This window comes from Ornithodoros turicata, chromosome 8, assembly GCF_037126465.1.
Source record: "Ornithodoros turicata isolate Travis chromosome 8, ASM3712646v1, whole genome shotgun sequence".
NCBI classification, from domain to species: Eukaryota; Metazoa; Arthropoda; class Arachnida; order Ixodida; family Argasidae; genus Ornithodoros; species Ornithodoros turicata.
This window is the reverse complement of record NC_088208.1, coordinates 38,145,962-38,170,166: the sequence shown is the minus strand read 5'-3', so window position 1 is coordinate 38,170,166 and position 24,205 is coordinate 38,145,962. Positions and strand designations below refer to the sequence as shown.

General features: G+C 46.7%; 1 protein-coding gene across 10 annotated transcripts in view; it reads right to left on the bottom strand.

The window, feature by feature from the left end:
- The window catches only part of LOC135367252 (coiled-coil domain-containing protein AGAP005037-like), a 270,487-nt gene that overhangs the window by 166,549 nt on the left and 79,733 nt on the right, over positions 1 to 24,205 (bottom strand). For all 10 annotated transcript variants that reach the window (XM_064600423.1, XM_064600418.1, XM_064600412.1 and 7 more), the window contains exon 3: positions 18,974 to 19,116. In XM_064600423.1, the coding sequence (XP_064456493.1) occupies positions 18,974 to 19,116 (143 nt within the window). The remainder of the gene's footprint in view (positions 1 to 18,973; positions 19,117 to 24,205) is intronic.

Here is a 24,205-nt window from a genome sequence, read left to right as displayed (position 1 = left end):
ACTTCGCTGTTAACCTCACGGTGACACGCCTCAAGGCACGGAGGTCTCCCCTTATCTGCCTCTGCTTGACGAGCTCTTGCAACCAGCAAGGAGAACGACGAACTGACGGGTGGCCTGCAATGGGGCAGGGTTGAGGAACCGTGCACTGGGCATCTCAAACTCTGGCACGCTGATGACATCAGCTACACTTGGACACAGTCACCCTGTACTGCAATGCAGAGAGCAATCCACACGTGGTAATGCATCTCGACTGGCAGAAGAAGGAACTGTTTCCCATCGCGATGCGAGACGGGAGGCCGGCGCTCCACCGAATCCGGGGGACGCCGAACAGGAGCTCGACTTTGTGCGACAGCGTATGGGGCACGAGGCCTGTGATGGAACGCATGCTCAGCTGTCTGATGAGAAGCGCAGGATGGACAAAAGGAGTGACAAATGCGAACCGTATGTATTGTATCGCCAACTGTAGGATGGGACAAGCGCAATGCTTGCCCACATCACGGCGTCACGTTTATGTACTTGCATTCAGATTGTACGAAAAAAATCTTCCTGGAAACAGCACCGCTAGTGATGCTGCCCCGATGACCGTTTGATAGGTCGCGCGTTCAAAGGCACGGCTCACCCGAAGGAGGACCGCTTTATCAAGTGGCCCCTCTCCAGTATATGAGGGACTGGCTCCCATTTGCCTCCTTCCACCGCTTACGCGGAATTGAAGGGAGACCAGAGCATCGGTGTGTATTGGCATCGAGGCGGAAGACCAGTCACAAGGACTGGCTCCCATATAACTATCTCAACAAGATTACTAGCTCAACTATCTCAACGGAGAAAGACTCCACGAGGCCCACTGACACGTGTATGTTCGAATGTTTCTACCAGACCATTTAGGTGACTCACGCGGTGCAACTTTAGTGATGGGCAACTCAGTTGCAGTGCAATCTGTCAATCACTTTGCGGCCCCCCGAGGACGTAAAATCATATTCTTGCACAACGCTAGACATGACCACTGCAATACGGAAGACGCTGCCGCAATAAAAGCTCAAAATTTGGGAAATCTTCAATATTTCGGAAACATGTCTAGAGAGTTTGTATTTGAAAAGCTTATAGATGGAAAAATTGTACTGCGAGACGAGTTACTCAACAAACACGAGAGTGTAGCAGCACCTCAAACCTGCAGTTGAAATGCACCGTGTGCACGGACAGTAACGTGTGCTACCGAACACTAAATAGTGATCTAAAACGAGGGGCACGGCACCCGTTAAGACGATCACGTGACACGTTGCACGTGACGCGTATGACGCGCCCTTCTCGACGAGTGCCCCGGCTTTCCGGAAACTCGCTAGACGTGACCTTGGTACGCTAGTGTAATGACTGGACTTAGATTGGATTGGATCGTTTTATGGCTTGATTGACGGCGTAAAATTCACGCTAACCGGGTCACCCACCTTCACCGTAAACCTTCGCAGAACATTAACACGTATTTTTTTTTACTAACTATACGGGTGCAGCGAAAGGAATTTCTCGTACAGTTAGGGAACGAATTCCCCGGCCGCTAAATGAATAATCGATCTGGCATTTTAATGCATAGCGACCGTGGAGCCCTCTCTTAAATTACTAACGCCTTCTTCCTCTTTCGCGTCATTTCTCAACGCACAATACCACAGAAGAGTGCGTGCGTATGCCCTTCGATTTGGCCCCGAAATTCGTGGCCCAGCTGTTGTTACAGGCGCCTGTGCAAGCCCTGCGGGTGTTTGGGAAGCGTTTACATTATTTTGATGGGATTGTACTTAGTGCTTGAAAACAAAAAAAGACACCTCAAAGACGGATAAAGGCGTCTTGTGTTTCTTTCGTCGGGTTAATCTTGCGCCCGGCGGTTTAGATTGCTTTCAGATTGTAGTTTCCGTGTAATGACAACGTGAATCAATGCTAATGAGATTGCTAATATTGATAACAATAAAATGGCTTTATAAGGAGTGATTCATTTGTTGCTTTCGGTTCGACTCGCATTGACTCCAATGAGTACTCTGGGGTGCAGTAAATAATTGAACATAAATGACGTCGCAATAGAGCATCGCACACTGATCTTCCATCTTATCTCTTTCATACTGTCAGAATATTATACAATCTTCATCTCACTTCTGTCTTTCACAGCCCAATTTTTGCATTGTTTGTAATAAGATGATGTACTCGTTCCTGTTTGTCATTTATTTTATCTGGCCTACATGCCCTGACGTAGCAGATGACGATAAATGTTTGACAAACATCTTAACACGATCTTGAATGACATTTTCCTCGGTCGCAACAGAGCACGTAGCTCACACGTAGACACTTATGATACAGCAAGAGAAGAAACCACCAGGCAAGCTCGAATATTTTTGAACTCCTAACACCTACAACTCTACCCCACTCAAATTATGTGCCAGTTCTCTAAACCTTCTCGAGGCTCTCACGTGTGAGCTTCCGCTGCTAATATCTGTCACTCTTAGAACTGCCTCCGCAAATCCTGATTACACGCTACGTCACCTCATGTACACCACAGGCTGTTCCGACAGAACTCTACAGGTCATAAAATCCACCTCTAACGATGCCACCTCCTTAGGCCTGTAACAAATTGCGCCATCTTTTGCAGCGGTCTGTAATCACATTTTGCTGTTTTGTGGACGTCCTACTTCACAAGAACAGACAAAGGGGATGATAGTGCAAAAAAGGACGTAGCGCTAGGCCTCTATCTCTCTCTCTCTCTCGCTCGCTCTCTCTGGTGATGGTAGATATTAATCTTTGAGGCACTCCGGATACGCTCGGAGAAAACTAAGAACAGCTAAAGAGGGACAGCCACGAAGGAGCTCCACGACCATTTTCTTTATCACTCGTGATCTCATTATTGCTCCATAAACCCTATCTCCGCATGTAATGTGGACAGACAGCTTAAAGAAGTCGCACGTTCCACCTTACGGCTTCACAAAAAGGACATACCTTTAGTCGCCTGAAGATTCTATCCGGCAGTTCTCATCAATAATTGGTGGATCGATGATAAATGAGGGTGGTGATAATCGTCTTTTTTTGTTGTTGTTGTTGTTGCTTAAGCCTTAACACCATCAATTGCTGTCACAACAGTAGGTTCTCTCAATCCCCATCATTAAAATAAAGTGGTTGGTTGTTCCATAGTTGTTCCTCTGGAGCTCTGTCTCTGCTTCTTCTTCTTTCTTTTTTCATGCACATCTTGGCAATCACATTGCATGTCGTCGTCGTAATGGAATCCGTACCTCCGTGCCAGTGGGCAACAGGTATATTCCTTCGGCATCTACTCTTGCAAGAGTTGACCCCACGTTCGCTCTGCGGACGCCGCGCATAATATGCAGCGTCAGGATACTGCGCTAAACAAACTACTGGTGCAAGTGAGCTGGCGTAACCATAAAAAAAATGTAACATTTCTTTGCGTTTGAGGAACGCAGTTACAAAATAATGGTAACGACATGAGACTGCTGGTTTTAGTCCTGTGACGTCCTCGTCCTTTTTTATCTGGGTTCCACAAACTCGGGGAGGCGTCACCTTCTTCTGCGCTGTGATAATTCGTGGGATGCGGCTCATTGTCGACTTCAATGGTCAGCTATGATACTGCCATACGGCAGGTGGACACACCCAGAGATGCCCCTCTGGAGAACTGGAAAATCTGGAGTACGTTCTTCTCCATAGACCTCTCCCTGTTTGTAAACGAATAACGTCATAGTGTTCGACAGCGCCACTAATTTGGTAGAGTTGAACTACGCTTGAAGCTAGGGGGCGAATAAGGCCCCGAAAGCCACTGGAAGCACCCAAAAGCCACTGTCTTGAGGGGATTACGATGGTCCCTGAAAGGGATGCGACCTTGGGTCCTACTTTGCCCATTCGTGGAACCCAGCCCTCCCCTTCAGATTTGTTCCGGTTTCAGTCTGTCTACCAACGTCATGATGACGTTTCTCGGGGTCTATTCTCCTCATTATCAACCTTTCATGAGAACAGTTGCACTGTTTTAAAGCTAACTAGATTCTCGACGTCCGAGCTTGACACAAAACTGATTGGCCCATATTCAAATCGAGCTCAGCGATGCACTTCCACACACGCAATGTTTACCTTTCCAGACAATGTAGGTAAAGTTATATTTTCACAAGTTTACCTTTACCAATCGGGGTAGAGCCTGCCGCAATGAGATATCCCACTCACTGCCACCAACATAAATTGTAATTGTAATTGTAATAAATTGTAATTGTTGTTGAGGTCATACATTAAAAGGTTGCGCGGTTGGGCGCCCGCAAATTGTTCAAACGGTTCAGCGTCGTAGAAGGAAAAACGAAGCCACCGGGATTTGAGGCCACCGCTTCGAAATTGCGCGGTTGGTTCGAAAGCGATGCCGTGCTTTAGCAATTCGCGAACGGGAGCCAATGAAGGTTGAAGCGACGCACGGGTAGTTTGCGGGAAAGTTGACGCTGAACAATACCACGCTCTTGTGCTTAGCCGCACGGCAGTGGCGTGGGCTATAGAAATTCATTATTTTTCGCTTTTAAACGCAAAATGAGAACCTGCACCAGAAAAATATGTCACTCTCGTCGACTTTAACGTGAGTTCAGTATAAGCACCACAGCGAAACAAGTTTGGCAATGAGAGGTGTACAGACAGGAACAGATGGAACCAGGAAGACAGAAAGGGGGACTGTCAGTCAAAAGATGGCGCTGGGCGCCAGCCGGAAATACGGAAGGCACTGTCAGGCACGTTTGTTGCAAAGTAGATTTAGCCAGGTAGCGAAGGCGGGGAAAAAAGCCAAATCTGACCCGGCAACACTGTCATCTCCATGACTCGAGCGATCCTGGGAGTTAGTGGCGCAGGTACGGTCGTAAACAAAAAAAAAAAATATTTACGACGCGCGCATGGGTCTTGTATGTACTAATAGTTTGTTCATAATTTAAGTATAGGAAAACCTATCTGTTGCCCTACGAAATCATCTACCACCTGAGTACATTTCCGTATCCTGCTCCACTGCGCATGTGTAGCAGTAGGCTCGTTTGTCCGTGCATTCTTGTATCCGTGCCGTGTACACGTGCATTGTAATGCAGGGTTCTTACACTTTTTGGATTAAACAGGAAGCGACGTTCACATTTCGAAGTTAACCAAGATTAACAGATGAGTGCTATATGCATACCGTGTTGCTGGCCCCGAGACAAATACGTTTCGTCATGGCAAGACCGGCCATAATAGCGTGAGCGTTAGTGAATCAGTTGTGCAACAAGGATGCCATTATTTTTTGCAACGGACTCATTATGACCACTAATTCAAGAAATACAAACAGCTAATCACTACGTGTACGTTTAGGTCTAGGTTAGGAATGGACATTAAGTGAAACTTCCTATTTATTTGTGGTTATGAGGTACCCTTCGTCAGAACCTGTGTATTTGGAACTGGTGTGAACCTCTATGTATTTCGAACTGATATGTGTCATTAAACCTGATATGATTTATTCTTCTCTGTTCTCGTCTGGTATTGCTGCCATGGGTGATTATAGTATGGTTCGGTCAGTAAAAGGGGAAGGGAATACAACAAAAATGAGTAGGCGAATGCAAACACGCCATGGCTAATTATGCACTGCTGCTGACGTCATATCTGACGTCATTTATTTACAAAAGTAGTAGTCCGCGCAACGGATGGATGACACTGACAGTGTTATCATGGCGCCATCTTAAGACGCAGGGCCCTATGGGAGTTTCGCTACCTGTCTATATATACCAGTGATGGCCAGTAATTAACTACATGTAGTTAAACTACCTGATTATAGTTAAAAAGTAGTTATCAACTACATGCAGAATTGTAGTGACATTTACTAGTTAAACTACTATTTCGAATAGTTAACCACAGTAGTTAGGTTACTGCAGGCGCGCCAACTAGTTCCGATTTTGCCGCAAGCTTTACGGCGCGACTGACAGCACACAACAGGTCAAATCCCATGTCATCCAAAAACAGCGAGTCACTGAATCTGGACCCGTATCCGACTCGCAGCCAAACAAAGCCAAGCCGTAGCTGCATCCGACGCGACCTCGAGATACTAGGGGAGGGGGCGATACACATTTACTAAAGGAGAGGTCTGCCGAGATACTAGCTTCTCAGTAAGACTAAGGGCTTTTGTGCGAATGAAAAATTAGTATCCGTGAGAAACCGGAGCTTAAATTATTATTAGGCAACGAAAGCCTTTTCTCTCTCCGCGAATATATTTCGCGAGACTAGCATAGAAGTAATTAATCAGGACATTACTTACTGTGGTTATTACATAAAGCCCAGCACTCCGTTCGTTTAATAACGGAGGGTTTTAAGATGACGGTCCGGAGGAAATTTAATTAACGACCCCAGGCCGAGAGCGAGTTGGCCCTGACTCGGCAAAAGATTCTGCGCAGAGTATAAGTCACATTTATCGTTCGTCTAATGGATTTTGTGATCATAATTACAGACCGCTGTTTTGATTAATGGATGTGGTTAGTCTGCAACCCCCTTTTCCGTCACAGTTTTTGCCCTGTACACCCAAGAAACAGGACTGATACTTCCTTCGTCGGACACTCACCTTTCTAGGTATTATGGGACCACCAAGTCGCTGGTCGTAGCTTCAAGGTCATGCTAGCTATAGTTCTGACATCGTTCACATGGGTAGCCTCAATGGTCGTTGAAACCAATGGGCATTGAGCATGCGCGTTGCATGCTGGGTGGCGCTACGCGAATGTCCTATATGGCTATTGGTTTGAAAGACCATTAAAGGTACCGTGAAGCAGTAGAGGTGCAATCTTGGAAGAGTTAATTTATTCGATAGCCTCAGCAGTCCTAAGACAAAATTTTCGACCCCGTTTTTTAGAATTTTTTTATAGAAAATTTAGAAAAGTTCTTTAGAAAATTAAAATTGAAAATTTCCGGCAACACTGTGTCGAAGTGCTCACCAAATGCACACTGCTCGTCAACTACGGCGGAAAACTACATTGCATGCGGACAACACTGACACAAGGCAAATAATACCAAATTCGTTAAGCAACAGTGATCTATGACGGACAGGACGGCTGCAACCGTTGCAGAAGGTCCCCCAAACTCACCTCGGAAAAGCGTGCAACGAAGAAGGCCGCCACTAGATACCCCACTGTTGCCGTTCCGGATCACTTCAGCGCGCTAAGTTTAGCGGCAAAATGTTTTTGTTGTTTCTGCGAATGAATCTAGTCTTTATATGTCCAAATAAAACGCGTATAACAACTTTCTGTGTCGTGTTTCAATTTTTGGTCGCCTTTTTAAACGTGTTGAGCGATCGGAAAGATCTAGTGCACGGCTGTGTCCATCACATAGCGTACCTGTCGTACCAGGCGCCGCATGCGCAGTCGTCCATTTCTCCTTCGGTGACTTGGCCTGGCTTGGATTGTGCTTCAACTGGATCTTTAGCGCGCTACAATCAAACGCAAGCCAACGTCTGGTAACAATGGGGTATCTAAGGGCGGCCTCCGGCATTGCACGCATCGGGATAGGAACAAATACATGGGAAAATGGCGACCTTGGGGGACCTGCGTTGCAGCCGTCATGTTCTGTTCCCCCTTTTTTAAACCCTTGTCTTCGTCTTTTTCTGCTGCATCATACCACACCCTGATCTGTCACCAACTACCCCTACTCATACCTCTTGTGGACAACACTGGGTCTAAAACGAAAGAAGCTGGTTACGGGTCGGCTACGTATAGCCATCAGAACCAGCTACAGTAAGTCGGGAACATAGATCACTGTGGCTTGACGAATTACGGATTATTTGCCAGCAGACGTCGCCACGGGCCGTTTTACTTCAGCTTTGCTGGCAAATTAAAAATATTAAGCGTTCTCTGTCACATTTCTAATTTGTTGTGCTGGGTTTGCAGGCAACAAGCTGAAAAAACTACGCCGTCGAGATAGACTGTCTACCTGCTATCTTACGGTACTTTTAAGACTGCCAGCGGGGCAGGTGTCCCACTCCCTTTCAAACGCGTTGAACAAACGCGAAAGATGTCTGTCCGTGTCTCTCGCGTTTGTTCGTCATTTTTTAGTACTTGGGCTCACATATTCTTATATTTAGTAACCTCACCCACGGATCTATAGTCCTTTCAGGAGCGTTCATAAGAGGGCGAATTCCGCATATTCTGCGAAGTAACACCGCCGCAGGCGTTCGCAGTTCGCACCGCGTGCAACGATCGGCCACGGTTCAATAACAAGCCTGCCAGCGCGTATGATACGTCGACATGAACTTCATTACAGGTCCTACTTTGTTCTTTTTTCTCGCTCGTTGTTCCAGGAACGAAGGAATCGACTTTGCTAATGACGCGCTGCTCGCGTCAACAAGTTCGGAGCAATGTAGTAACGACTGCCACCGCGTTCTACTCGCTCGATCGTTCTCCGCCGTCAGAGCGTGGCGTAGAGAGAGAGAGAGAGAGAGCGGACAACGGGAACATACGCATGTTCACGCGTATCTATGTCAGTACAATATAGTATAAGGGTAATATACAGGGTGTCCCAGTTAAATGCGAACAGATTTCTTTAACATATATATATCATTTTTTTCTAGACGAAGTCAGTTGCAATGTAGTATATGCTAAAGGGCACTCCTTCAGAGGACACCGGCAAACTCCTAAGGCAATGTCCTAATTAACTTTCAATAATTAGCTTTTTAATTATAAAAGCTACGAAGTTGTCCCAATGAGAACATTGGTCCCTTTGATCACCTGATACCGTAGCCGTTTTCAGAACAAAAATCCGTTCGATAGATCGTCCGCAAAAAAATTCGTGAGGGAACACCATTTTTTGCTTTATTTTGTTCATTGCGCATCTTCGGAGACGCATCTATCCTTTACCCCTAATGTGAGAGGGTGAAGGAGCACAGTGCTGCCTCATGCGTCGAAGATGAGCTTTAACTTGCGGAAACAAAACAAAAACAAATGTATCGGGTGATGCTATCCGAACTGCCCTTATCTTGGGTTGCATTTTCTGTTTTTTTAACATATTTCCAGGACGCAAGAGGCGATAGTGTGCTCTTTCACCCTCTCAAGTTAGGGTGATGGAAAGAAGCGTCTCCGAGGATGCGCAATGAACAAAATAAAGCAAAAATGGTGTTCCTTCACGAACTTTTTGGACGATCTATCGAACGGATTTTATTGATACATATTGAATGGATACATATTGATACGCCGACTGGCACTATGCAAAATAAGCGTACAACCTGCCGTTCATTTTGCAAAGCTCATTTATCCTCCATTAGCATGCATCAAAGCGCCACCTTCCGTTGATTTTGCGGGGCTTGATCACGCACTCTACTTGGGTATCTGGCACGAAGCTACATGATCAAGCTATCGCGACGTCTGATTTCGACGCGTAAATGTCAATATGTTGGTGCCAGATACGGCGGATGTTTTCATCGAATTCATTTTTGTACCTAATCTGATTTAAGGCGTACTCATGCGGTCTAGTTAACGTTCGCTTCCGGAGAGAGTTGACTGCACCGTCGCTAAATTGTTTTCTTCGCTTTGCTTTCCTGCGGCCCTTTAAGGAAGTAATGTAATCGGCTCCAGCATGCAGAAAATGCTAGCAAACGACAAAGCCATCATTTTCATTCGCAAGGATCTGGAAAACTGCTTTAAGCTTGTCAAATGTGTTGATTGGAATCAATTCCCCAACTATTACCGTAGGGAATGACATCATTATGCCACAAATATCGCGGGCGCTCGTGCCGAGAGAAGCGACTTCATCGCATCTCCCATAAACTACCATGTATCGAAAATCTGAAAAAAAAATCAGAGGAGTGCGTTATGCCTTTAAAAAATATCTCATTCTCTAGACAAGCTCGAGGGGATCACGCCTGAACCTGTCTCGTGCCGAAAGTTAGCGAGGTTTACGAGAACCGTGCGAACAAAAATTCCCTATAGACCTTCTTAAGAAGTGAGTCCGCCTTAATGGTTTATCTGAACAGCGGCTACAAGTCTGCAATGCTGTCCAGGAAAAGGTTGCAGTAGCTCAGACCATAGCCAAGACAAGACAACAAGATAACAGCGATGCGTCACGCGATTTTGCATTTCGTGTAATGCCGACCACAGTGTGATGACCTGCTGTATGCTGGGTGTATTTAGGGTGACTCAAGACTAGCTTCCTCTGGATAGAGGGAGCTCGTATTCAGGCACCCTAGCTGTATTCTTGCGACAGCGCCATCTGATACCACAGGAGCAACGAAGTCGTAAGAAGCATACTACTTCGTCAAATAAAAATGTCGGCACAGTTCTCCGTGAAGCCGGCCCAGGGCGCACGATCTTCCCGAGAAACATGCCATCACGTCGACAAGCAGACCGCTCAGAAGTAGCACGCCACCGGCACAACCTTCGGCAGATAAACGTCATTGGGCGAGATGGGGCGACACATATAGTAGTTAGACGTGTGTACCCACTACAGCACCAGAGGACACTGCATGCGAGCACTCCGGACGTGAATGGCGAACGCACATGAATGAAAATGTTTCGTGACTGCCTGCACTTGTGACATCAAGATCTATAGACCTCTGCCCGAGATACGTCATCATGACGTTGGTAGAGAGACTGAAACCGAAAGAAATCGGAAGGAGAGGGCTGGGTTCCGCGAATGCATGGGCACTTGCTCGCTGCCTCCTATTGAAAGAAAAGTAGGACCAAACGTCCCGTCCCTTTCAGGGACCATCATAATCCCCTCCAGACCGTGGCTTTCGGGCGCGACCTTGTTCGCCCCTAGCTTCCAGTCTACCAAATTGGTGGCGCTGTCGAACACTATGATGTCATTTGTTCACAAACAGGGAGACATCTATTGAAGGGATGAAAGAGGCCGCCGTGGACACAATGAAGGAACGGGAGCGGAGCATATTCTTGCTGTTGCATATGGATGACCAAGGCAACGAGAGAAAAGAAAAGAATGCAATGCACGATAACGGCTTATTCAAAACATCATTGTACATCGGAGTGGTCATTAATTCTTCTTCTGGAGTGATTCTAAGTGACGCAGAGCACAAAGGAATAATGTAACGACGTATGTGATGAACGCACTCATCCTGCACTCAGCTAGAGTCACTATATAAGCTTCGCTTCAGAGTATCGACACTGAGGTCCAAGGGAGAGCAGGGGCGCCATCTTGTTTCCGCACCACACCGATACCATCCCCAGTTGAGGATCAAAGGCGGCTAACGTAATGCTCCCTGTGGAATAGAGAAGAGTGTATGATTGTTGCGCGATAATCCATGTATTGTCCACCAGAGCGTGGCCGTCAACTGCTGCTTGCAAACGAAAGGAACATTTCACCCGCGCACGATAGATGGCATCGTGCGCAGTGCGCTTGCGCGTGGGTAGCGTGGCGCCGAAACAAGATGGCGCATGCTCGCTCTTGGAACTCAGTGTCGATACTCTGAAGCGTAGCTTATTTAGTGACTCTACACTCAGCAAGTTATAACGATTGATGACAAGCCTCTCCCTGTTTACAAACAAATGACGTCAGATGGTACAACAGCGCCGCCAACTTGGTAGACTGGAACTACTATACCAAAAAATCGATATCACAAGAAAGCCACGTTTAAATGTGACTTCCGACATTGTAAGATTTTTATGTAATTCCTTACATATTATTAGTTGTATGGCCTTGTTCTGCTCCATTCCACCCGTAGCCCTATCTTTTCGGTAGCCCTTTCTAAAGATGGCTACACGGCTGTTCCCTCTTCTGCAGCCTGAAGGGCACGACTTTCTTACGGCGTGCACGTGGTGTCTCTATAGAAAGCAAGCGCAAACTAAGTCGTACTAACTCTAACAAGCCACGTTCCACGGAGGATTATTACACTGACTTTCCGACGATGCAACTCTTGCGGTGAAGCCTTCTTTTCTTTCCGTGGCGGACTGGGAACACCAATGAAGACACGAAAGCGACTAGAAACGTGACCCCATTTGTGTGTACCACTAATACAAAGAAGCTGCCCGTGACGTTCGTGAAGGAATACGCTTTTGTGAAACGGCGCTGTTCTTGACCCACGCTGTTTCGGTACCGATGTGTCTACCAACGTCATCATTACGTTACGGTGACGTTTCTTCGGTAGAGGATTATCAGCTGCCTACCAAATAATAATTACCTCTGTCTTATTCATTTGTTCCCAAAACATTCCACTGCCCAAGGAAAAGAACGCAGTCACTCGCATGCTGCTCGAATCGATTGATGACGATGGCAGTAGTGATGCTTTTCCCGCAAGTAAGTGGCGCGCTCCCGCGGAGGGGACGGTAAATACTCTGCGTGCCGGAAAGGAAGGTAACCTGCCGCGCGATGGAGTTGCTATCTGATAAGCGATCAATGCCAGTTGGCCGGTGAATGACCCGCCCATGCGAGCTACTGACAAGACAGGTGGCTTTAGCTCCGTAATCGCGCTATCGCGCTTTGTAATGTATAAACAATAAACAATTTGTGCCCCTTCGATACGGTGATGCTCGATATTTTTGTGTTCGGCCCTACATTAATCCTATTTTTGTCCTTCATTAATTCATTCATTAATTGTATGTAATTTTCATAACGACACCTGAGAGTTATAGCCTATTTTATGTGCATTATAATTTATTTATTGTGCATTTATTGTTTCTTCATGAACGAAAACACTGCTCGGCATTCTGCGATTCGATTCGGCTAATTCGATGAATTTATCGACAGATTCCTCGAATTACACGTTATGCAGTGGAGACGTTTGAAGAAATTCTATAAGTGGTTTTATGCATAAATTATAGTTGTGTCACTGCACATAGATTACTGAAATTTAGTGGATAATTAATCATAATCCCATGATACAGTTGAAGGCTACCTTTTGAGCATGCTCATTTCAGAGCCTACACATTTTGCTAGGCGCAGAGGTCGTAGCTTCCAGTTCTCTCCGCTTGGATTGTTCCAGCTTCTCCGCATTCACAAATTTCGATGTCTTTGCAAACATACCTACACAACATGCTTGCCAACAACTTGCTTCAACTTGATGCATCATTGCTTTAACTCCCCAACTAATGTCCACCATGTTAAGCAGCTACGTTAAGCAAGTAGCAGACCTTTAGATATGTACGGTCCCACTTGTAAATTGAGTGCCTGCTGCTACGATCCTCGCTGTCTCTGCTCGCTGTAAGCCTGTCAGTGTTTGTTGCCGAACAGTTCCAAAGTTAGAAATAGAAAAACAGCCATGAATCGCAAACTCTGTCAAGTTGTCGCGAAATATCGAGAGCGCTGCGCTAAGCTCAGCGACTTGTTGTCAGATTGAACAATGCTGCTAGTTATGGCCACGAACAAAATAGCGTGTTGTTGTTTTGCTGGCGTTAAACGAAGGCTGTCAAGCTGTTCCCGAAGGATGTTGCAAGAGCAGTAGTTCAGTTGGAAGTGGAAGCAAAACTAAAATGGCGTTTATCCGCTGTAGCGGATTTTGTGCAGAACTTGCTGTTCTCCGAAAAACAGGTAAAAAACGTGTAAGTAGTTGTTCAATCCTTTTGTACTCGCAGCTCAAATACAGCGGCGGCTGCGTCGCCACGCATTGTGGGCAGATGTTAACCCGATTTTTTTGTTCTGTTTGAGAGTTCTTAACATATAGTATGTTAATATTTGGAAAATATCTCTTACAAATGCACCGCAACTCGAACCCTGTTCAGATGGAAAGGAAATAATTAGGAACAATATTTTCTGAACGGGTTCGTACTCAACTACACAAGAAAAAACGTTCACTAAGGGCCTTCCTCGACGGAACCGTGCGGGCGAAAGGACTGGCGTCGTGTGCTTTCCACTCCCGCCACCTGCATCACCACACCTCACGTGACATGCAACGTCTAATCAAGTCACCTTCGTAGCACGCTTCTTCGGTAGCTAATCCATGCAACGTTGTCATATGGGTTCAGATATACACACATTGCAGAATACGTCTTTTACAGCGACAGCTGTATATGCGGAGCTAAGCATCAGATGGCGGGCGTGTGCCGTGTGTCCCAGTGCCGTGTGTGCCAAAGAGAGCCTGACCATTAGGAGGAGCCTAAAAAAGAGGCTCGACCTGTCAATCAAATTGTGCTTTTTTCATTGGCTGCTGTTTTCTATGCGGGCCGCCATGACACCAAAATTTTCCCGAAAATGGCGGCGTAGCTTGGAACGGCGAAGCGAGGATTTTATGACAATTTTTTTTTCACAAATTACGTCAATTTTATTCCGCAAGTGTACATTCTGTTGCAATTATCTTGCAACCCACCTTTAAATTACGCTCCAGTGTCGACGTTTACCTGAAAATAACATGTTTCGTCGTCCTTGTTAGGCCTAGTAACGACAGCAACCACAGGCAAATAGCAAGAAAAACGCTACGGATTGCCGAAAATTTGAATTTTATGACATACTTTTATTCACGTACGTACCTTTGTCCACGCTTGATTTAATCGTGTTATGTTTTATAGTTAAATTACGTATAATACCGGCAGTCTGTTCCAACTAGCGGTTCTACCAGCCAATCAGTTCTGCTAGCATACACTTCTGCTTCTGCTACACGGTGTTCTGCTACTTCTGCTTCTTCTACACGGTGTTCTGCTACTTCTGCCCTTCTGCTATTCTGCTTCTTCCCGACATGCCTCTCTCCGTCCAGATGGCGCCGTTAAAAGTGGACGCAAAATCCATTATATTGCTTGGTCGTTAGGGAATATCCTATTCAATCCAATCCAATCCAGTTTCCCGAAAATGTCGGCACCCAGTGAATAGAGATAATTTATAGCTTGAGTAGCCTGGGGTTAATAGCGAACAGTATTCCCTTGTGAAAATAAATTTGGCCTGTCTATTGACACTGTTTGGACATTTTTTGGCCCCTTTGGCTTTTCTTTTTACCTTGCCTTTTTATAGACAATTGTACAAATAACGTCTAAAGACGTGCTTTGGACACCTTTTTTCCCACCTGTCCAAACCACTCTGCCAAAGGAAGTCTATAGACGTTCTTTGAAAATTCTTTTTCTCCACATTTAATAGACAATAGGAAATAGAAATACAAAAGACAATCCGAAAACTTAGTGAAAGCACAGACAGCATCGTGCTGTCACGCTATTTCAGTCTCTTCTGTTTCTGCATATATACAGCACATTTTTAGAAGCTTGATCATAATTTTTAATTTGTGTTTATATGTACATGGATGTGTGACTCCCACATGTATGAAGGGATGAGTGCAGATCACATCACAAATGTGTTGTGTTCTCGCAATGATGAAAACTATGACAATCAATTACAAAACAATTTAATGCATTTGTGCCACTGCACAAAAAAAAAAGGAAATAAAAGGTCAAACGAACACCGAGGTCATTACATACACAATTACATGCGAAAGCGGTTGACACGCAGAATTGGCCAAGAGATTAAAAAATCTAGATTTCAGAAAAGTTCTGTAGGTCAGTACAACCCACTGGAAAACTGCAGGTATTCATACAACACTGCTTGGCACCGCAGGCGAGGGCCACGTGTATCAGTCGTTGTTATCCCCAATGTGGGTCAACGGGGTCATCCAATGAGTCGACGGGACTGGTTAGCCTCCCATTCAGGGGAAAGGCACCATTGACAAAGGGACAAAGTGACCTATTTCGCCATTTGTCGTAGGTGTGCCAGCGTGAAGAGGTCTGTCTTGCCGTGTTCCTTCACAGATTTGCCTTGCAGAAAATGCACGTTTTAGTGAAGTGGCCCCATATGAACGCTTTGTATGTCTACCCGGTGGACCGAATATTTGATGTGGATGTGGATGTGGACATTGGTTTGATGTTGTGGTTGCTTGTGTTTGTGGACATTGGTTTGCACGATGCGCGTGTGGTGGAAGGAAGCTCGCCGTGAAATGGGATCTGGTCGCTGAACCGTCCAAAGGTTTTATCGTTGCAGCTGGTAAGTTACTTGCTTATCTGAAGCTCTTGGTGCCGTCTGTGCCCGTACATTTTAGGAGTAGGATTTTTAGGAAGGTGTTCTCTGCTGCATGCTTGCGATTCATAATCTCTTCTATTGGTACAGGGGATGCTGCAGCCTTGAAAAAAAAATAGGTTAGGAATTCTCAAGGCGCTCGAAATGGTTGTCGACCTATGTGGAAACTACGTAAGTACTCCATGATCGTGATTAATTTATTCTCTCATTGTTTGCCATCCGCAGTTTGGATGATCAAAATGGCTACACGCGTGGCTTGCGTGAAAGCGGGATTTGCCGACGGAATGCTCCAATAACCGAGCGTTCATGGGGATCCATCCCAGTACCAAATTTAAGAATGCAATACGTAACTGGAATCGGAGAGTTTGTTGAATGCACTCGTTCATTAATCAATCGTAACCGGAAAAGAACTCCTTCGAACTGCCGTACGGAAGCGTGAAGGGCTCACCGTTGGCCATGCTGACATTTAACGATAGATAGGCTTAATAGAGAGGCAATGCCGGAGCTCTAACAGCTCTAGCTTTGCCCCTTTTTGTACTTGGATTTGTTTCGACTGGAAAGTGATTGTGACATGGTGCATGGCTATGCGATAAATGTGCGAAATAGTATCGCTGTCAGAGAGGGACAATCTGGGATATTGAGTACCCAGATATTCTTCAACAGGTTCTTCTGGTAACATCTTTTGAACGCAGGTCACAGCAACACAAGAGCCCACTGGCACTACATGTGACAAGAACGTGAAACGAGTAGCTGAGCTAGAGGACGAGAACGAAGCACTGTCCAGAAGGCTCCCGAAGTGTAGGAAGGAAAAATTATGTATGAGGAACAATAAATTTTCTGGCGTTTCACATATCTGACTTGGTCAGTGTGTTATCTACGACAGGACGTGCTTTTTTTGGGGGGGGGGGGGAAGAGAACGTGCGAAAACAAATGCATGCAGACCACCATAAGAATTCAAAGAGAAAGAGCATTTCAACTGTAATGGGTGGAAGCCCCAGAAGGTGACCTTTATAAAGTCTATAGCATGTCCAACGAAAGATTATCTTTTGCTTTCCAATAGCACAAATGCTATAGAATGTCCGTACCAAATAGCTAAACGGAGGAAAAAGGAAGGAAAGTGGTGTGTCCAAACAGCGTCTATATGCCGTCTATTTGTTGTCTATAGCCTCTTTAGACTTTTCTCTATAGAAATGCTATAGTATGACCATAGGATTTTTCACAAGGGAATTCTGCCTCATGATTGGCCTGAGAGCTCAAAAAGTGGGTGGAGCTCTAGGTATAGGCAGGTCCCTTTGGCACACACAGCTCTGGTGTGCCCCAGATACCGCAGAGCGCTTCGCCTTTATATAATAACGCCTTTGTATATGATATTATATAGCACACGACGTTTCATATCGTTATACTTGGATAACCTGGTTAGAGGGATAGTTCGTTCCCAAACAAAACTGAAAAAAAAAAAAAAAGCTGTTGGACGTGTGCGATAGACAATGAACAACTTCCCGTCAATCCCTTTCGTTCGAAATTATGTATTTTCCGAGTTTTCAGTATTTTCCTGTGGACACCGGCAGCGCGGGCGGGCGGCTAGAGAGGAGCATACTACGGGAGGCTGCAATCGGCTCGCGTGGCGTTTCGTGACGTTGCTTCAGGATTGGTGATAGGAAGCCGCATCTCGATGCCAGGAAAGCGGTAACGCCTCTCTTCGTCACACTGTTCTCAGACTGACATCACGCGCACGTCCTTCTCGGCGGGAAAGCCTACTTGCGTGGAACTCGTTGGTTCTAGATGCCTGCAATAAATCATACCGGTCGAGCTTCCGGAAACTAATCCACGAATCTGATAAAGTTCAAAATACGTTACCGAGTGCAACAGAAATCAACGAATCGATGCCAGAGAGCGTTTCTACAAAAAAAAAAAAAAAAAATCACAGGATTGCAACGGTTGTATAACGCGAATTCCAGCGACAACACCGTCGGCACTGGGCCGTCATTTTAACCCTCAAATTCTAGTCGAAGCCGTGCATGGCGGGTCAATGCCAGCGCTGTGCAATTATTCTTGAAGTACAAGCGATCGCACACCGAGTAACTGCACCCAAAATGGGTTCTCCCTGAATTACATTGTGAAGCCCCTCGTGGCTCCTTCGGCTTTCGCTTGCCTCTGACTCCTTTGTTTACTCCGGTTCGGCGGCATGTACTCCAGGGTCTTGCCGCTGGGTCGGCCTAACCTCTGCGTCAGGGATACGCACTGCAGGGTCTTCGCATCTATGTTGTTTTGCCTCAGCTTCGGTGGGCACGCACGCTGGGATCCTGACGTCGCACTCTCTTGTTTGCGGCCTCGGCTGTACGACGAGCTGGGTCCTCGCGAGCTCCGCGCTTCCCTTCGCGTTCTCGTGTCTGCCGCAAAGCATGGGCGTCAGCAGGACCCGGTGTCTCCATTGCGTCTGGAGCCGAATCACTGAGGCACTTGTTTTTTTTTTTTTTTTTTTACAGCTGTCGCTGTAAAATGGCGTTCTGCAGATGACAAAGATTGTTACGCCAACAAGTAAAATCCGTTTGTACAGTAAAACTAGTATACTGGTAACAGTAGAATGGTTAAGTGTGTTGAATATCCTCACAAATGCACACGCATGTAAGCGCGTGTTGATCTGGTTCTGATGCACTTTGCATGTGCGTCTGCATGCGGCGCTGTGTGTGAGGCAGTTGGTGCGGAAACAAAATGCCGTCCACCCTTCCTTTAAATATCTCGTCGATGACACTCGGCGACGAAGCTGCCTTCCCTCCATCTTTCTTAAAACGCATCAGCGAACCAATGTCTTATGAGAACAGAAGTCGGCTTATATACCACAAACACATTCTTGTGAAGAGGACAGCGATGGCATAATAACGTAGAACAAGCGCAGGAAGTATTCAGAAAATGTACGATGGCGTTCGTCCAGGATGTAACGTCACACGGAGCCTGAGCGCGGGACTCGTTCGTGCGACGGCGGGAGTACGTGTTGGAAAAGTATCAGCCGTTCTATTCGTGTCAATGTGATCAATATTACCTTGAAAACGCACTCCGACGCGCAAAGAAGATCGGGCCGGGGGAAGAGGTCCGTAGTTCCGTCTAGATGCGTTCCCGTCGTCCAGAGGATACTCCCGGGGCTCCGACATGCACACGCTTTTCGATTTTCCCGAGTGGCGCCACCTAGGACGAAAGAAGGGCATATTACTTAGTCTTATCCAATAGCGAACCTTTCTCTAGCGTTATAGGGATCTGTTGTGGTTAATCAGGACTGTAAAATGTACTAGAATCAGTGCACCTTCTGCGTCAACCTGATCTCCCTCCTCGAACGTTTAGTTGTAAGCGACAAGTAGAGCAATCTAAAGCAAAGTAGTTTTTCATACGTTCCAGCTTCTGTGCTCTAATATTTTACCTACAATACTACCTTCCTACGACGTGTCCTTGTGGTACGGAACGTATTTAAGCCTTGGTTGTAAACCGCTTGACTAGACTCAAAAGCTCAACAACGGTGAAGGGGAAAATGGGGACAAAGACTGACAGAAAGACGGGGCGTGAGCTTTTTATGTCACGCTTTGTCCCCCTTTACGCTTTACCGTCGTACGATGCAGTACCAACAGGCCCAAAGATTTACTCAGTTCAGTTTTTTAGTCGTGTCATGAGTCCGCTCGGTCCTTGCCCCTACACCTAAGGAATACACGGCGTGGTGTATTCCTTAAATTCAGCGTTGCGTTCCTCTCATCAAATATGCAATGTCTAACTCGCGTATCGCCTACGTTGTTCAACATTATCCCCTTGAAAGCAAGAGCTACCTAAGCGATTCAGTTTAAAATTTTGCGACTATTTATTAAATACCGTGAAAATAGCATCAATCCATAAAACTGTCTTAAAAAATATCAGCTCTGGAGGGGCCGACAATCTAAAAGTCATTTGTTCAGTCTGTATGCCTTCATATTCCGTGGCCGCAACGTGAGCCTTCATAATGGCGCACATGCAAGTTTTTCATAAAAACAGGATGGAAAGTGAAGCTTATCCACAAGTGTGGTGCGCACAAGGAACGTAAACATTTCAATTAAAGGCACTGTAAAGCAGTAGAGCTGCAATCTCAAAAATTTATCTGTTCGGTAGCCTGAGCCCTCAGTACGTTTACGTCAAAAATTCCGTTCCAATTACACTCATAGTTTTTTAGCAAATTAAAATTGAAAATTACGGGCAACACTGTGCCGAAGCCGCCACCAACTGCGCATTACTTGTCAGTTACGGCGGCAAAACTACACGACATGCCCGTAACACTGTGTCTAAAACAAAAGAAGTCAGCTACGTGTCGGCTACGTAGTCATCATGAGCAGCAAGTCACTAGGGAACAGCGATCACTGTTGCTTGGCGAATTGTGGATTATTTCCCCCAAGTCGTCATCTCGAGCCGTTTTACTTTAGGGTGCTTGAATACTAGCTCCCTCTGTGCAGGGTGTAATCACCCTTTGTAGAAGCTGATGCCGCAAATACGCCATGTGTTCTCCCGCGCTTACCATGCACGAAAGCTGTGTACCGATTTCACTCACTTTTTTAAACCTTCTCTATTATGTATTTACTCAACTCCAAAATGTAGTGTGTCGCTGAGCGCATAGCAACACTTTCGTGAGCGAATCGCGAGCTGCGCGTGGGCGTCAAGATGGCGGAAATTCGTAGCAGACGACGCGGTTGTCTTCACCCTATGCAGAGCGAGCTAGTATTATGACGTCATATTTTACTTCCTTTTTACTTGCCGATTAAATGTATTGTACAGGTGCTGCGCATACGTCCCTTCCAATGCATTTGCATCGCGTCATTTATTCTGAACCTGCATGCCTTCTCATAAGCACTTTATCGACAATCGTGCACGGTTCATTATGCTGAAAGCTGGCTGACGGTCGGTGAAGCACGATCACGGACAGTTCAAATCTGCGGAAGCTAGGAGGGAAAGAGGACGTCCTCCGCGTTTAATTTGTACTCCGTCGAAGCGTGCTCGTTCACACTGCACACCTCTTTGCCTTAATGAACCTGGGGATTGCGTCCTTCTCCTTGTTTCTGGCGTTTATTAGCGTTACCCCGAACCGTATGCGCAGGCTTGCTTGCCTTGGGTACACAATGCATAAGGCTTATCTTCGGGAAATAGGGACAAGGACCCGCAAATTCGCGGTACGTCCCCTTATGGCATCAGGAGACATTCCGTAGCAGAGCCTGAGAAGGTAGATTTATTAATCGAAGGGCGACGAAGATTAACGATTCAAGCGGTGAAAACGGCAGAAAGTGCGAGAAGCCTACGATGGGACGTATCGTCTCAAAGCATTCGATATGAGGTGGATACGTTGAACAAGCGTTGAGTTTCGTTGTGTATTTTCGTCTAGTTCGTGTTCCCCATTGCTCAGACTTTTTTTCATCATGGATTTTATCGGCTAGCTAGCCTGCGGTTAACAAGCAGCACAATGTACCGAAAGTCGAGTGCAATATAGGGGTGGACGGTATGTGTCTTATCAATGCTATTTAGTTTCACAAGTCTGTTCAAGGCCTTCCGCCTACCCGTCCACCCCTATTGCACTCGACTTTCACTTCTTGTGCTGCTTGGGATTATGCTATTTTATCAGTTACCTTGAACGCGATTAACTATACTTCACCCTACCCAAGCAGCAAAATGTACTGAAACTCGAGTGCAATAGGGGTGGACGGGTAGGTGGAAGGCCTTGAACAGACTCGTGAAACGAAAGAACATTGATAAGACACACACCATCCACCCCTATTGCACTCGACTTTCAGTACATTGTGCTGCCTGGGTAGCAACACAATGTGCTGAAAGTCGAGTACAATGGGGGTGGACCGGTATGTGGAAGGCCTTGAACAGACTCGTGAAACTAAAGAACTTTGATAAGACACATACGGTCCACCCCCATTGCACTAGACTTTCAGTACATTGTGCTGCTTGGGCAACACGCATTACGCCGTATTTTTTTCTGTACGCATGTGTGAAATTTGAAAATCAGTCAAACTGCGGGTGTGTCTGTCTTTTTTTCTGTTTGTTTACTTTCTGACTAGTTTGTGCCGGACGACCCAGTGGATCTTAAATGGATCGTGAGCTATGGGTGACGCAGCCTCCAACTTATGCCAAACCTGCATTCCAAGTCCTACAGCAAAGGGAACAGTAGACGCGTAGAAAACTTATCCAGCATTCTCGGTTCAGCAATGAAGACCCCAGGCTTAAGAAGAGCAAGGTGCACCATACTGAATACATTGGCTTATGTGGCGTTGTTCGTCTTTCCTCCACTACCCTGTGGTCACACACACACAGCTCTATACGTGTATATTGTGAAGAAGACGAGCAACGGGCAGCCGCTTCGCTATCGTTGGGTTAGCACCCGCCGTTTTCGAATATTGAGCGTCGCTCAGTAAACGGTCTCTTGCCCTCCTATCCCGCCTCTACTGTCCTGCTTACACTTGGTGGAGGTGCGGCCGCTCCCATCCTCGAGACGATTTTATCGTTGCTTCCCTCGCCTACTGACTGACCTGGAACTTCGCTCCGGACGAGTTTTGCGAGCAGTCGCCATGCTACAAAATCATGCTGAGAGATCTTCTCCTCCTGCTGGGGATGCCCAGCCATCCTCCTCTCCTCGGCCCGCCCCTGCGCTCCGCCAACGCGATCCTCCATTCTTTTCTGGGGCTGACTCTTGTGACATAGAGGACTGGCTAGCCGCTTTCGACCGCGTGAGCAAACACAACCTGTGGGATGACACCATGAAAATCACCAATGTCGCGTTCTATCTTACCGACCTCGCGAAAACTTGGTTCCTGAACCACGAAGCTGATCTTGCCACCTGGCCTGTGTTCTGCCAACGCGCTCGGGAGCTCTTCGGCCGCCCGGCATACAAGAAAGCGGACGCCCAGCACAAACTCTCGCAGCGAATGCAGCACTCCCAAGAATTTCCAGGGTAGATAAAGTCTAAGATTGGGGGAGAGTGTGCATCTTTCTCGCCCCTTCTCGCACTTCGTTTTGCGGGGACGAACTTTTCAACAACAGTTTGAGCGCCTTCGAGGGAAGAGCTGCTTACCTTTCCATCATTCTAAATTACGGAAGTTTTCTTCAGCATCACGGCGCTATAAATTAATTTTATTACATATTAGGCAACAAAGCGGACAAATTTTTAGGAAAAGAGGGGGATTGCATTGAGGCCGGAATTGAGATTGTAATGCAGGTCTCCATAGTTGTAGTAGACTTCCTGCGACATTCCACCTGCACAATATAGAACACCTTGGCTCTTGGTGTTTTCCGAGCCTAAATCACCAGTAGGTCACCAGTCAAGAAGGCACTCCCGGACGGCCAGCGCTTGCTATTAGCGGTTCCTCGGACGCTCCGAGCGCGCATCCTTCGCGCTTTACACGACGATGCCACCGCGGGCCACCTTGGCTTTTACAAAACATACCAGCGCGTCCGTCAGCGGTATTTCTGGCCCCGCATGTATTCCACTGTACTGAGCTACGTGAACTCCTGCTTGGCTTGCCAACAGCAGAAGCCTGCGCCCTCTCCTAGCCCTGGCCTCCTTCATCCTCTTGAGCCGCCGCAACTACCTTTTGATCGCATCGGTCTCGACTTGTTTGGTCCTCTTCCCACATCGTCTACTGGAAAGCGTTGGGTAATCGTTGCAATCGACCACAGCACACGGTATGTCGAGACAGCAGCCCTCGCTTCTGGTACATCTCAGGAAATAGCTGCCTTTTTCATATCTCACATTCTACTTCGCCACGGCGCCCCTCGCGTCCTCATCAGCGACCGTGGTCGCTCCTTCCTCGCCACTTTACTGCGCGACATCTTCCGTGCCTGCGCGGTCGTCCACAAGCCTACCACCGCTTACCATCCTCAGACGAACGGTCTCACAGAACGTTTCAACCGCACTCTCGCCGACATGATCGCCTTTTATGTGTCGGCGCAACATGACAATTGGGATGCCATTCTCCCTTACATCACGTTCGCTTACAATACGGCGGTCCAGTCCACGACACGCTACAGCCCATTTTACCTCCTTTACGGCCGAAACCCCGTTTGTACCATCGACACCATGTTTCCGTATCCCCCTTGTAGCGCCAACAACCCGACACTTGAAGAGGCGACCTCATGCTCCGAGGAATGCCGTCAAATCGCCCGCTGCCGTACCTACGACTCCCAAGCCGCAGCGAAACAGCGCTACGATGAGACGCACCGTGTTGTGTCTCACAAAGTTGGCGATCTGGTCTGGCTTTGGGTACCTCGA